This window comes from Desmodus rotundus, chromosome 11, assembly GCF_022682495.2.
Source record: "Desmodus rotundus isolate HL8 chromosome 11, HLdesRot8A.1, whole genome shotgun sequence".
NCBI classification, from domain to species: domain Eukaryota; kingdom Metazoa; phylum Chordata; class Mammalia; order Chiroptera; family Phyllostomidae; genus Desmodus; species Desmodus rotundus.
In genome coordinates, this window is record NC_071397.1 from 6127008 (window position 1) to 6141430 (window position 14423).

The 14423-nt window shown below is 36.9% G+C and overlaps 1 protein-coding gene and 1 pseudogene across 8 annotated transcripts in view; both read right to left on the minus strand.

Annotated features, from left to right (window-relative positions):
* BTBD9 (BTB domain containing 9) overlaps positions 1 to 14423 on the minus strand; it is a 431840-nt gene that overhangs the window by 380324 nt on the left and 37093 nt on the right. For 7 of the 8 annotated variants that reach the window (XM_053913937.2, XM_053913938.2, XM_053913936.2 and 4 more), the window contains one exon: positions 1628 to 1839. In XM_053913937.2, the coding sequence (XP_053769912.1) occupies positions 1628 to 1812 (185 nt within the window). In that variant the 5' untranslated portion in view covers positions 1813 to 1839. Of the gene's footprint in view, positions 1 to 1627; positions 1840 to 4235; positions 4256 to 14423 lie in introns of those variants that run through there. The other variant, XM_045193168.3, reaches the window with a different exon arrangement.
* LOC128779531 (small ribosomal subunit protein uS10-like) lies at positions 4346 to 4853 on the minus strand (annotated as a pseudogene).

The window sequence follows — 14423 nt, forward strand, 5'->3', positions numbered from 1 at the left end:
CCTTGGGACCCTAAATACAAACCCCCAACTTGTGGGAAGTTCCCTCCTGCCCTTCTCTGGGAATTGACAGGCTCTATGACAACACTTAGCAGAGCCTCTCCTGACTACTGAGAGTTAACTTACCTTCACAAAGGAACAGTGTCGACAATGAGAATTTAAGATAGCCCTGGTAATGACTCTGAGTTTAGCCTCACGAGCCATCAGATGTTAAGATTCAATATCCACAAACAAACATCAAGAACAAGGTCAATAAGTAAAGGAGTATATTCCATTCATTTAATATGGTCTCCAATTTTTTTAAGTATTTGAGTTTCTTTTAAGAATATATTGATCACCTAGAAGATACCCATTTACAGTTGTTTCAAATTATTTTTGAAAGAGGGTAAGGTATAGACTATTAACAAATATTAAACATAAAGCTGAAACATTCTGACTTAACAAAGAAAGGATTCTTCATAAAACACTTTAATAGTAATAAGTGGACCAAAAGTAAGAAATGGGACAGAAACACGAAAGGAAAACTGCGCAGAGGACAGAGGCTGGTAACAAATAATGACTAGACCAAGGCCATTAGCAAGAGGAATAGGAGAGTATTAGCAAGAACTCTAATAGACTCTTCTCTTTTCTAGGCTCCTCACTTCATCTACAGAGGCACTTTATATGTACAAGATGGAATGTTCTAAAATATTTTATAAAATACTATAAAAGTTCTTGTTAAGTAGTAAATATTTCTAAGAGGCACACTTTACTATGTGACTCTAGGTGTTCCTGTTACATTGTTTCAGTTACTTCTGATCATAAAACTCAGACTGCAGTTTTCACAGAAGGTAACTGAATTTTTCTCTAAGCCATCAGTATCTCAATTTTAGATATCAAGTTTCCCAGGGAAATCAATGATTTTATGGATAGAGACCAATGGATTTATCAAAGATAAATTATCACTTAGTGATGGATGATTCCCTTTTAACTAACATGAGGTATAATGCAGAGTAATCAGAGTTCACTTCAACATGTATAACCCTGGAAATTAAGGATTTGAGTAACAAAAAATAGCTACATATAAATACAAGTCTTACATTAATTAAATACATACATATTTTATTTAGTTTTAGTTCTAGGGGTACTATGAAACAGTCTCAGTAAGGACTTAAGTTTCCTTTAATTTGGGGCATCAAATTGCTCATCTTAAAGGTGCATCTGTTGAGCTACCTACAGGTCCTGGATGTCAGTGGTATGAAACTAAGAGGTATTCATGCTCATTAGCAAGTCCAGAGGGTCATCTGTCTATACACCCAGAAGCCTGTCTACCAATTAGTGATCAATGCTGAGGAGAAGGTGAGGGCAACAAAAACTCAGCCTAAAAAATGTTCTTGAATCTTGAAAATTGATTGATTGGGTACAGTCTAGCCTGGGGAGCCTTCTAACCTGGTAATTCTGAGATAGCTCCTGAAGAAAAAGGTGATTTTCAAAAAATAACAAAAAGTTATTACAAAGACGAAATTATAATAGATGGTGAAGTCAAGGATTGCTAGTATTTATTGTTATGCTTTGTTATTTTTTATAGACTAAAAAAATACCAATGTTTCTACAAGTTAACCTGAATCTTCAAAAAGTATTACAGACTTACCGAAAATATTGGCACCTCGCTGCTAAAATTACCCGGTGGGCAGGAAAACGTTTCTTCTCCACAACAAATGTGACATCACCATATTCTTCCCCAATCAACAAGGCACCAATATGTTCAGACAAAATGTGCACATGATCAATTTCCCCCACTGCAGTAAAGGGGCGAAGAGGGTGGCTGTTACTCATCTTGTAGAATAGATAATACTTGCTGATCTAGTTCAAAGGAGAGATGAGAGTTAGTGGGGGGAGGGGAGTACACATAGAAAATCATATACCATAAACACAGCTAAGTAAAATTTAAAACTACTTTAGAACACTCACATAAGAGAAATTTCATCATTACTGGTATCTTTATTAATCCATTCATTCTGGGAAGCAATTCAGCATGCTTTCATTAACTCTACTACCTCCGCTGCCTTTTCACACTCGGAAAGTAAATGTAAAGGCCAGGGTCCTCAAACACTAGCAGCACCTAGAGCTACCACAATCTAGAACACTGCACCCAAACACAGGTTCCTTATTTCTCAGTACCTCAGGAAAATGAGAGTCAGCTACCAGAAGAACTCCTCTTTTAGCACGGATTTAATAAGGTAGGGTATAACTAACTATACCCAGCTGAAATGGCATTTGGCACAGATCTAGACCTAGATCACGAAAACAATAAACTAAATCATCACATTTCAAATACTTTCACGGGAGAGGTTTTGGTCAGAAACCACCTTAAATATTTTAGAAAAAAACTGTGATCTTCTGTATTCACAAAAATATCTTGACATTAATGAAAATTTACAGCAAGCATTCTAATCCCCTTAAAAAAAATAACCCCAAATATTTTTCTCAAGACTGTAACTTCTAGTCCAAATGTTCGGCTCTACTGATCATGTTACCTGTGTCTACCAGGGCATCATTACACTTATTCTCATTTACAGGCACTTCCTTGCTTTTGTATGCAATGCCCTTCAACAAACATTAACTGAACATCCAAAAGCTAAAACTTAAAAACTTTGCATGTTAGAAAAGGAAGTTATATGCATCTAAACCTAACAATGTTTATATTCTAAAATCTCTAATGTACTTGCATGTACTACTTTTTCATGTATAAATAACCTATTAAGTGGATGAGAGCCTTCACTAGCATTCAGGTGCCCAAGGTGATGTGGCTGGCAGCTCAGAGGTGAGCCAGCTACCCTCTACTGCACCAGAGACTAGGGGAATCGAACCAGATATGCTCTCTCCACTAGCCCTCCACACCTTCTAGACCTCTCCACCTGGACCAGGAAGGATTAAAAGTTAAGTCACTCCTAATCTTTAAACTTTCACATCCAGATCCATTACTAGCAAAGTGTATGAAAGATGGTCTTTATCCCCATAGACTGCAGTGGAAGATCCTCCTCATCCAGGTTTGCCAGTTACCTGCTACTCCATGACCACCCCCAACAGACGAATCAACAGCAAGGACTGTGATGTAGAGGAACACGGAGGATGGCTTAGGCAAACAGACACCACCCCAGGTAAGTGAACAAGCTCCTGATCCCCTATGTTAGGATCATCAAAGTACCAGCAACATACCACCCTCATTGCCAAGGCAAATACCTTTACCTCAACTGCAACCTCCACTGGAAAGCCCTAAAAACGGAATCATCTCGTCACCTGTGTGAACTACAGCTTAAGAGGATCAATTTACCCTTTGCAACAGCATGGATGGAACTGGAGAGCATTATGCTAAGCAAAATAAGCCAGGCGGTGAAAGACAAATACCCTATGATCTCACCTTTAACAGGAACCTAATCAACAACACAAACAAACAAGCAAAATATAACCAAAGACACTGAAATTCAAACAGGCTGACAGTGACTAGAGGGGAGAGGGAAGGGAATTTCAGGGGAAAAGGGTGAAGGGTTTGTAGGAACAATTATAAAGGACACATGGACAATAACAGGGGGTGGGAGGTGGAAATGGGAGGGAGGTGAGGAGAGCTGGGGGTTAGGCTGGGGTGAGAAGAAAAGTCAGAGGACTGTACTTGAACAACAATAAAAAAAAAAAGAGGATGGACTTAAGGAGTGTCAGTAAATCATGTGTAAATCAATCATTTAATGTGTGTGTGATACCACAGTCTAAACACAGGAGTTGGCAAACTTTCTGCAGAGGGTCAGATAGTAAATATTTTGGGGCTTTGTAAGCTGTACAGTCTATGTTACAATACTATTGAACTAAAAGCAGCCACAAACAATAATTAAATAAATGAGCATGGCTATGTCCCAATGAAACTATTTACAGGAAAAGGGTGGACTTAACCTTCAGGCCATAGTTTGCCAACCCCTGCTCGAACACACGATCAAGGTTTGATTATGACCTTAGACAAAGGTTCAAACTGTTTTGGTTTTTTGTTTTGATTTCTGGCTAGGTTACCCAACCAATGTTCAAAATAACATGGTTATTTCCTATATCAACCATGAAATTCTGAAAGCAACTCATACCTGACTTCAAAATCCCATTCCTCTCCCACATAAATTCTGCCATCACCCTCTAACGTTTCAGAGATGGTGCATGACTCTGAACTAAACTGGTGCTTTCCTGGCTGAAAAGATGCAATGCACACACAGGCATACCTCAGTTTCAGACCACGGCGATAAAGTGAGTATAGCAATAAAATAAACTGTAATCTGTTTCCTGGTGGAGATTCTTGCCTTCAATTTGTAAAAAATGCAACATCTGCGAAGCACAATAAAGATAAGTGTAATAAAATGAAGTATGCCTGTACCCAGTGAATATATTCTGTTATAATACTCTCTTATGAGTAAGATTCAAATAATTAACTAAATGATTCTTTTTTTCAACAACTGATAGTCAATTTATTTAAAAGGTTGATTTAAGCATCTACAACAGTGACTTCAACCTCGACTCCTGGCTCAATAGGGATGGATGTAACCTGCTTAACAATCTCAGAATGGCTGTGCAAGTCAGTGAGGCTCTTGTGAACCCTCATCTGAAACAGGCCCCGAGTCTTAGAACCCTCCAACCAGGAGTTTTTCTTGTGGCGATTCTCAGAGTGTTGGGAGGCATCTGAACGAGTCCTTTTGTTTGCAATCCTTTCCCTTTATGCCTCTGATCAAGTCAGCACACACCTTCTCTAAAGACTTTACACTGCAGCTGGTTAGAATAATTATAATTTGGTGAATCACCACCTCTGGTGCCATGGGTATCTTTCCGGTATCTTTAAAAGCCATTGCTGCGGCACGGCTTCCTGACCCACTGGCCTTCGGCGAGAGTGACCAGAGGTGAGTCAAAAGCAGGAGCGGGTGGGACAGCACTTCGCTGCAGCTGCAACCGTGTCTTCCTCAAAAAGCAACTACATGACTCTTGATGCACAATAACTGGTTTTTGGTTAACTAGCTCAAAAGTAAACTTATAATTCTTCAACTGATACACAATAAACATTAATACTACACATGTAAATATCATCCTAGTAGGTTCTCTAGTTCTGTAGTTCTTATTCGTACAATTTCATTTACTAAATATGTATTTTAATTATGCTTTTCCAACTAGAGATATAAAGCTAATATTGCCAGGGATAGAAAACTGCCATGTATGGAATAAACACAAATTTTATTGGCATATAGAAAAAAAATTTTTTATTGTTCAAGTACAGTTGTCTCCATTTTCAATCCCCCCTGGCCCCCCACCCCACCCATCCCCACCTCCCACCCTTGAACCTACCCCCTTTGGCTTTGCCCATGTGTCCTTTATACATGTTCCTTGATGGACCTTCCTCTATTTTCCCCCATTATCCCTCTCCCCCCAACCCCTCTGGTTACTGTCAGTTTGTTCTTCATTTCAATGTTTTGTTTGCTTATATTTTGCTTGCTTATTTGTTTTGTTGATTAGGTTACACTTATAGGTGAGATCATATCATATTTATCTTTCATCACCTGGATTATTTCACTTAGCATAATGCTCTCCAGAAACAGTATGGAATTTCCACTAAAAATGGAACTGCCTTTTGACCCAGCAATACCACTGCTGGGATTATACCCTAAGAATCCTGAAACACCAGTTCAAAAGAACTTATGCACCCCAATGTTAATAGCAGCACAATTTACAATAGCCAAGTGCTGGAAGCAACCTAAATGCCCACCAGTAAATGAGTGGATAAAAAAAAACTATGGTACATTTATACAGTGGAATACTATGCAGCAGAAAGAAAGAAGATGCTCATACCCTTCATGACAGAAAAAATTTTAATTAGACCAATGATTCTCAATGAGCTTGTCACATGTTGGAATCACATGGGCAGCTTAAAAGAGAAAAAGAAAAAAGATGCTTGAGCCCCACCTATCAGAGATTCTTGTTTAATTGGTCTGGAATGTATAATCACTATTCTGAGGTGATTCTAATGAGCCACTGATTTAGACTCTGTTGTAAGTTCCCAGCCCTTACTGAGATTCGCAAATATACAAATAAATACCAGCTGAGAAAATTCATATAATTCCATTTTGAGTCTTACTGCAAAGAGGCAAATGGTGCTAACAAAGTTACCAATGCCACAGCTTGTATGGAGAAAACATTTTCACCCTATTCTGTAGCTTACCTATAAAGTCACAGTTTGGGTCCACTGCTTGCTTTTTAAAAAGCATGTTTTAGAAACCATATACCATAAACTTTATTTTTTAAGCAACCAATTTTAACTTGATGGATAAAACTGAAAAAAAAATAAGTTTACAGGGTAAAACTGGTTATTGACTCTTTTCTTCAGTTTTGAAACTTATTCTGCCACTAATGACACATGTGATCTTTAACAAGTTTTCTAACTTCCATGAGCTTGTTTCCACATCTGTAATGATTATATTAGGTTTTTCTTAAGTTATATTTTTTAACTTTGCCACTGCCTTTTAATGTCACTGTGTTGACCTGTCATATGAAATGAATTCCCATGACTTCAGTATATGGTTGTACTCACGGGTGTTATTCATTACAGCAAAGAATACAGAGCAAAGTCGGCAAAGGTTTTGAAAAAGCGAGTGGGGCAAAGTCTGAGGAAAACCAGACAGAAGGGACCTCTCCAGGGGAGTTACCTTGGATGTCCTTAATTCCCCCACAGAGCTATGGCAGCCTGTGTCAGAGACACAACACCCAGGGTGTTTAAAGGGAGGCTGTTAGTGTAGGTAGCCTTTGACTGGAGTGTATCCAAATTCCAGACTCCATGAAGGAAAGCAGTGTTCAACCAAACCATTCTGTTTGTACAGCTTAAAGGAGCCACTCTCATCAACTAATGACAGGAACTCTTCTAAAATCCAAGTTTCCAGACGCTAGACAAGAGACAATTTTGCAAGCAGACTTTCTAAAAATAAAAGTTCAATCCTGCTATGTTAACCTATTTTGTATAGCTCCAGAAACAACCAGAGGATCTAACAATGTTAGAAAAAGAAGTGAGGAGAGGGGATTACAGGAACTACTTTAAAGGACACATGGACCAAATCAAGGGGGAGGGTGGAGGTGGGTTCGGCTGGGGTGGGGCGGAGGGATGGGGAGAAAAGGCACACAACTGTAATTGAATAACAATAAAAAATTTAAAAAAAGAAAAAGCAATGAAAACAAAGAGTTACCAGCTGAGTGTATTAAGTAAGTGTATCAGATAGGTTTTTACCTATCTGATACACTTACTTAATCTTAGATTTGGAGAAGAGAAAGTATACTAAAAAAATAACCGACCCCACTACCCAAATATATTACTGACCCCTGACCTCCAAATATGCCAGATCCAGTTTTATGGACAGTTTTCTTCAAAACTTTAAGGATCACATAATTCCCATGTTAACCTATTTCTGTGCACAAAGGGAAAAAAAAGGTTTTTGCTGCTTCATATGAAGGCAATATAACCCTAACATAAAGATGTGACCATAGCCACATACTCAAAAACCAGTAGAAATGAAAAAAAAATACTATGTAAAATATTGGAAGATAGGATTAGGCAGAAGGATTCATGACAAAGTGGGTTAATTCCAAAAGAATGAAGAATATTAGGGAAAATAACTGTCATCAAATTAAAAAGTCAAAGAAGAAAAGAGTCAGGTAAATAACACAATAAAAGCTAAAGTAGCATTTAATGCAATCATTAAGTTTATTTGTAAAAGTTTTCATTGAACAGGAATAAAAGGATCCCTCCTTGATACCTATATGCACAGCCTAACTGTAAGAGACGCAAGCAACTAGTTAATAATAAAACACTAGAAACATTCCTAGACAGTTCAGAAATAAAATGAGGATGTCTCATCACAATTTTTAGGAACAAAATGCTAAGTAAAATACATCAATCGGAACAGGCTAAGAGCTATGATTTCACTCATATATGGAATATAAAACTGAAACTCAAGGGAGACAGACAAAAATAGTATGGTGGTTACCTGATGGAAGGGGGTGGGGAAATGGTAGAGGGTAAAGAGGGCCAAATATATGGTGACAGATGATTTACCGTAACTGTGGGTGGTGAGTTCACAATGCAATACACAGACCATGTATCACAGTAATGTTCACTTGAAACCTATATGACCCTATTAACCAATGTCACCCCAATAAATTTAATAAAAAAACACAATGCAATTAAGAAAACCAAGTTAAAGCTAAATTGATGATGAAACAGAAACAAAATAATCATTATTGCTGATAATCTGATTGCCCACATGAAATATCCATGAAAATCAACTGAAAAGATATGAGAGAAATAAGGAAGGTTCACTAATGTGACCACATAAAATTATTACACGAAAATATATAAAATCCTTCCATGCCAAAACAACCATCTAGAAAATGAGGAAAAACCTGCAATTTATAATTGGAAAACACATGCAAACCACAAAAATAAACTCATAGAATGTGTAAAGGAAATTATAAAAACTCCATTGAAGAACTTAAGAAAAAAATGGACATACATTGTTTGGAGCTAGAAAGATACAATGTTGTAAAGAGACCAAATATTTCTAAAATACTATATAAAAAGCATATTTAATATTTTATGGTACTTTATATTGTGAACAAAAACAATAGTAACAGAAAGCAAAATTCAACCAAACATTCTTGGTAGGAATACACAATTAAAAACTACTAATTTTCCCCGGCTGGTGTGGCTCAGTGGATTGAGTGCAGGCCAGCAAACCAAAGGGTCACCGGTTGAGTCCCAGTCAGGGCACATGCCTGGGTTGTGGGCCAGGTCCCCAGCAAGGGGCACATGAGAGGCAACCACACATTGATGTTTCTCTCCCTCTCTTTCTCATTCCCTTCCCGTCTCTCTAAAAATAAATACATAAAATCTTTAAAAAATAAAAATAAAAGCCACCAATTTGACAAATGGGTATACATACTAGAAAACCGAGAATGAGAAGTGAGAATTTTTTATTTATCAAGAGGATCTTTTAAGCTGACACAGTTCTAATTAATACAAGAATTAAAAGTAATCCTTATCAGAATCACGACAGAGGTTTTAAAGTAAATTAGAACAAAGAAGTTCATATGGAAGAATAAATATGTGATTTGGTGCATACTCTGAAAAAAAAGTGATAAAAGGGGCCAGCTTACTAGATGAGAAAGCAAATCATAGATTAGAACAACATCACTGGAACATACTAGTCCAGAAATACAGCCAGGTACACACAGGAAGTTGGTATACATATAAATGTGGCATTTCAATTCAGTGAGAGAAAATGTGAATTTTTTCCAATAAAAGATATGGCTAGCCATTTTGAAAAATGCTGGATATTCAGACAACAGCACACAATTAAATATATAAGGATGTCAACTTCAGCACTTCCTATAACAGTAAAAAACTGGAAAAACATTTCAATGCCCATTTAAAGGGAACTGGGAAATAAATATGGTAAGTCTATACAATGGAATATTATACAATGATTTTTAAAAGAATGAAGTTAGATACTACTGGCATAAAAAATCATAAATATATGTAATTGTATACAAAAAGGCAAGCTGTAAAATAGTATTATAGTAAAATCCTATTTCTTAGTAAATAAAAAGCAAACATCAAACTGTTAACACGGGTTAACCCAATGGATCAGGGATGTAGGAAAAAAATTTTACATAATGCACTACATATTTCTGTAATGTTTAAAAATTTCATAATAAGCATATTTTTGTAATAAAACTATATACAAATATTTCAATAACTTTGGCCACTAAAATTACAAAATAAATTAGTTTGTGTATGAGACAGCAAGGGATTTAATTTGCCACAACCAGCAGTACCTGATTTAGTGACTATAAGCAGAGGGACTATATATTATCTCCACAGATAAAAAATTAATTAACAATCTGAAGGCCAAGACAAAAAGTTTATTACACTAAGACAGGTAAAAAGTAATAACCATCAGACACCTGGGTAGCATGACCTACCAGGACACTCCATCTGATACATCCCAACTAACGATCTTCACCTTGGGGGTTTTCAGTATGACTTTTTCCTAAACTTATGGCAGATTTTTCTCAGATGCACAGAAAATGCTCTGAGATTCGCTCCTGTTGACAGTCCCAGAGACCAAAACTTGCTGACATTCACAGGATAGGGCAACGGGTAATCTATTTACTTAAACTATTCCTTCCAGGAGGGAGGAAGGAAAAGAGTAGGAAGGCAGGGGAAACGGGGACTTACTCTAAGAGAAGGCAAGGGATCCCTCAACCCAGAAATGGTGCCATTCAGCATATCATACACAACTATTAGTCGAGGATTCTGGGGCTTCATATTTACCAGGAATGGTGTTATAGGACCTACACTACTTTTTGTGGTTGGCCAACTTAACTTGAATTCAGATACATCAAAAAAAATTTTAAGGACTAAACAGTATGAAAACCCTCAGGGTTATTGACTGTTTATTATGCAATAAGAAACCCAGATCCTTTTGTTCTAACCAAAAATAATAAACAACGTCCATTAGTAAAGTGATAACACCATATATAGTTCATAATGTTATAACACTATAATTGCCTCTTAAGAAATTTGAAAAAACCAAGTTGACCTAAATATCAATTTCTTTATTTAATGCTCACTTCCAGTAGAACTGTTTACAAACTCTTTAAACAAGGGTTTACTACATTTTTTAGAATCAAAGTTTATTCTCCAGAGTTTAATCAGCAAATAGACAAAGAGCAAAGTTCTACCAGGTAGTGATGCCAATGAGTCCTTGAATGCCGTATAAATCTCCCCTGGGAAGCCCTCTCCATGCCGCAAATTTCCTGACTGAAGGGCTGTTATGGGAGAAAAGACCTTCTGCTCTTTAATTGCAAAATATAAATGATCTTTCTCTTGAGGAAAGAGATGGCATTTACAAGCATATGGTTCAGCAATTTCTTTCTGCTCTTGGTACCCATGTGGTGTGAAATTTTAAGTAGTATTTTTTAAAGTTTAAATTAATATCACTTGGGGAGATAAACGATGTCCTGTCTGCATCTTAAACACACTAAAAAAAAAAAAAGAAAATCACATTCTACTTTCTCATGGGAAGGATACCTCACTTCTTTTGATATATACTCTATCCACATCATCCAAAAGTTTGAATAAACAGGTGTAGAATGACCATGCTGGCAAGTGTAACCTTGGTCTGCTAGTCTGCAAATCCAATCTAAACTCTGCAGAAGAGTAATAACACCCAGGCAGTAAAGTGCTACAGTGCAAACATGACTGGACTCCATGGGCATTTTCTATTCAGGATTCCTGAAATGTGTTTCTCTGAGAAAGAGTAAGTGATTTCCAACATCCGATCCAGCTCCAAATTCTTGTCAATCTATGATTTTATAGATACGCTTAGCTGGGAACACTAATGAATTATATCATAACAAAAATATTTGACAAGATTATTTTATTGAGAGTGTATCTAACTCCATTTAGGAATTACCGCATTGATTCTCGAAATTACCACATTGATTCTCCAATTCTCTGCTAAGGGACAAACTAGTTTCTGTCTCTGTATATAATTCATTTCATAAAAGATTTATTGAGCTCCTTCTACAATACAGGCCCAGTGCCACATGACAGAAACACAAAGATTAATAAGAGATAAAGTCGCTACCTTTGAAGAACTCACGGTCTACTAAGGAAGTTAAGACAAGATGACAAATAATGCGAATTCTACAACTTAGCAGACCATGATTTTATGACTTTTCGAAAGTCAAACATAGTTATCTTCCATAAATACCATGCCAAAATAACCTTGGCTATGCCACATTATTAAATGAATAGGACCTCAAAAAATTATCTGTTATACCCTTGTATCAGAATGAGAGTAAATATTCAAACAATTGCCTATATTCTCCAAAATGAGGTGCTCACATTCCAGGGAGAATGCAATACAAACCATAGAAATTTGTAAGGAAAACCTGAACACTTCTACTGATATGTATTTTTAACCCAGAAAAAGAAGGAAAAAATTAAGCTTTAGTAATATTATTTAGTAATATGTGGAAAGACATTGCTTCTCTCTTGTTCTGCATGTCAAAAACTTCTCTCATAAGGCAAATAGGGGTCTTGAGAGAAGAGTGGGAATTCCACAAAACTGGCAGGGCTGAAGGTAGTATCTTCATTTGCTTCAGGGAAGTATCAGGTTTATGTGTGCTTGCTTATGAGAATTTTCCAAATGCAATCTAGCTTTAATTAAATTACCACTCACAAAAATGACAAGTAGATTAAAACAGGTTCTTGCAAGGAAGCCACTGATTGAAGATAATGTATGCCAACATAAGCAAACAAGAAAATGACTGTTATGACAACATACTAGTAATTAGATTTTAAAGGTGACCCTGTCATAAGTCCTAGAGATCTACTGCAGAGTATAATGAATATGGACATTATTGTATTATGTATAATCATCAAAACCGCAAAGAGACTACAGCCGTATTCGAACCACTAATAAGCAATGATAATTATGTAACATTATAGAAGTACTAATTATCACTATAATGGCAATTATATTATAATATATAAATTATCAAATTAACATGTTATACATCTTTAACATTTACACAATGCTACATGTCAAATATATTTCAATTAAAAAGTGAATATCCCAAATTTGAAATAATCAAGATCATTTGAAACACACACTAGCAATGAACATCATACAAAAGGAATTAAAACATATGCAACATATAAATGTTGGTTGAAAGTTTTAACCCAAAAATAAGCTTAAAAGAAGTTACAATCTAGTAGAAAATAAACCATTTTGCAGTAGGGACACAAAAGTACTTCTCACCTAGTAATGAGGGTTAATATTTATTGAGAATTTACTATAGGGCAGGCAGAGTCCTAAGAATTTTACAGACAACATCTTATCTAATATTCAAAGAACTGGATTAGGTTGGCACTGTCTGTAACCCTTACAGACAGAAAATGGAAACACAAACAAGATTAGGCAATTGTCCACGGACACAGACAATAAACAGTAGCTTCAAACCAAGGTCTGTCAAGGTCCTGAACTTACAGGAGTTGTATTGTAGCAACATGGAAGAAATCAGAAATGTTTCTGACTCAGACTCTTAGACCTAGCAATTGGCTCCTTAGCCCAGCAGTTCTCAAACTTCTTTTAACACACCCTACTCAAACCGGGGAAAACATGTCACAGGTAACATGATTAAAGTGTCATGTTTCAAGCCAATATTTGGAGAATACGTATACATTTGCTTTTCTAATATGGAGATAAAAAGTCATTTTAACTACACTTTAAACTCTAGTAAATGAAAAGTACAGACCAAGAATATCGTTAATATAAACATTCATCAACATACATTAGAGTTAACTAAACAACCTACAACAAATTAACCTGACAACGATAAGGCTCAACAGTAATTTATTAAAAAAATAGGACTTCTGGCCAAGATGGAGGTGTAGGTAGATTCACTTTGCCTCCTCAAACAACCAAAAGAAGAAATTTAAAGAAAAAAAACAAAACAAAACACAGAACTCCCAGAAAATCAAACTGTATGGAAGTCTGACAATCGAGGAGTTAAGCAAGAAACATTCATTCAGACTAGTAGGAGGGGTGGAGGGGATGCACAGCAAAGTGGCAGCTGGCGGACCAGGGTGGGCAGGGCAGCAGCTGGCAGACCAAGTGGTCCCACATTTGCATGCAGAGGAACAACTGGGTAACAAGACAGACCACGCAACCCAGGGATCTAGTGAGGGAAAAGAAAGCTTCAAAACCTCTGGCTATAAAAACCTGTGAGGGTTGTAGCAATGGGAGAAACTCCCAGCCTCACAGGAGAGGACATTGGAGAGACTCACAGGGTCTTAGAACATACACAAACCCACCCACCCAGATCAGCACCAGAACAGCCCAGTTTGTTTGTGGGTAGCAGGGGAAGTACAGAAAGTTCTGTAGAGCTGAGTATCAGCATTGTTCCCTCTCTGACCCCCTCCCCCATATATAGGTCCACAATGCAGCAACGTGGGTTGTCTCTCCCTGGTGAATAGTTAAGGCTCTGCCCCTTACAATATAACAGGTGCACTGAGAAAAAGAAATATGGCCCAATTGAGGGAACAGATCAAAACTCCAGAAAAAATAATTAAGTGATAAAGAGATAGCCAACCTATCAGATACAGAATTCAAAACACTGGTAGTCAGGATGCTAACAGAAATGGTTGAGTATGGTCACAAAAGAGAGGAAAAAGTGAAGGCTATGAAAAGTGAAATGAAGAGAAATGAACAGGGAACTAACTGTGACAGGAAGGAAACCAGGACGCAAATCAACAGTTTGGACCAGAAGGAAGAAGTAAACATTCAACCAGAACAGAATGAAGAAAGAAG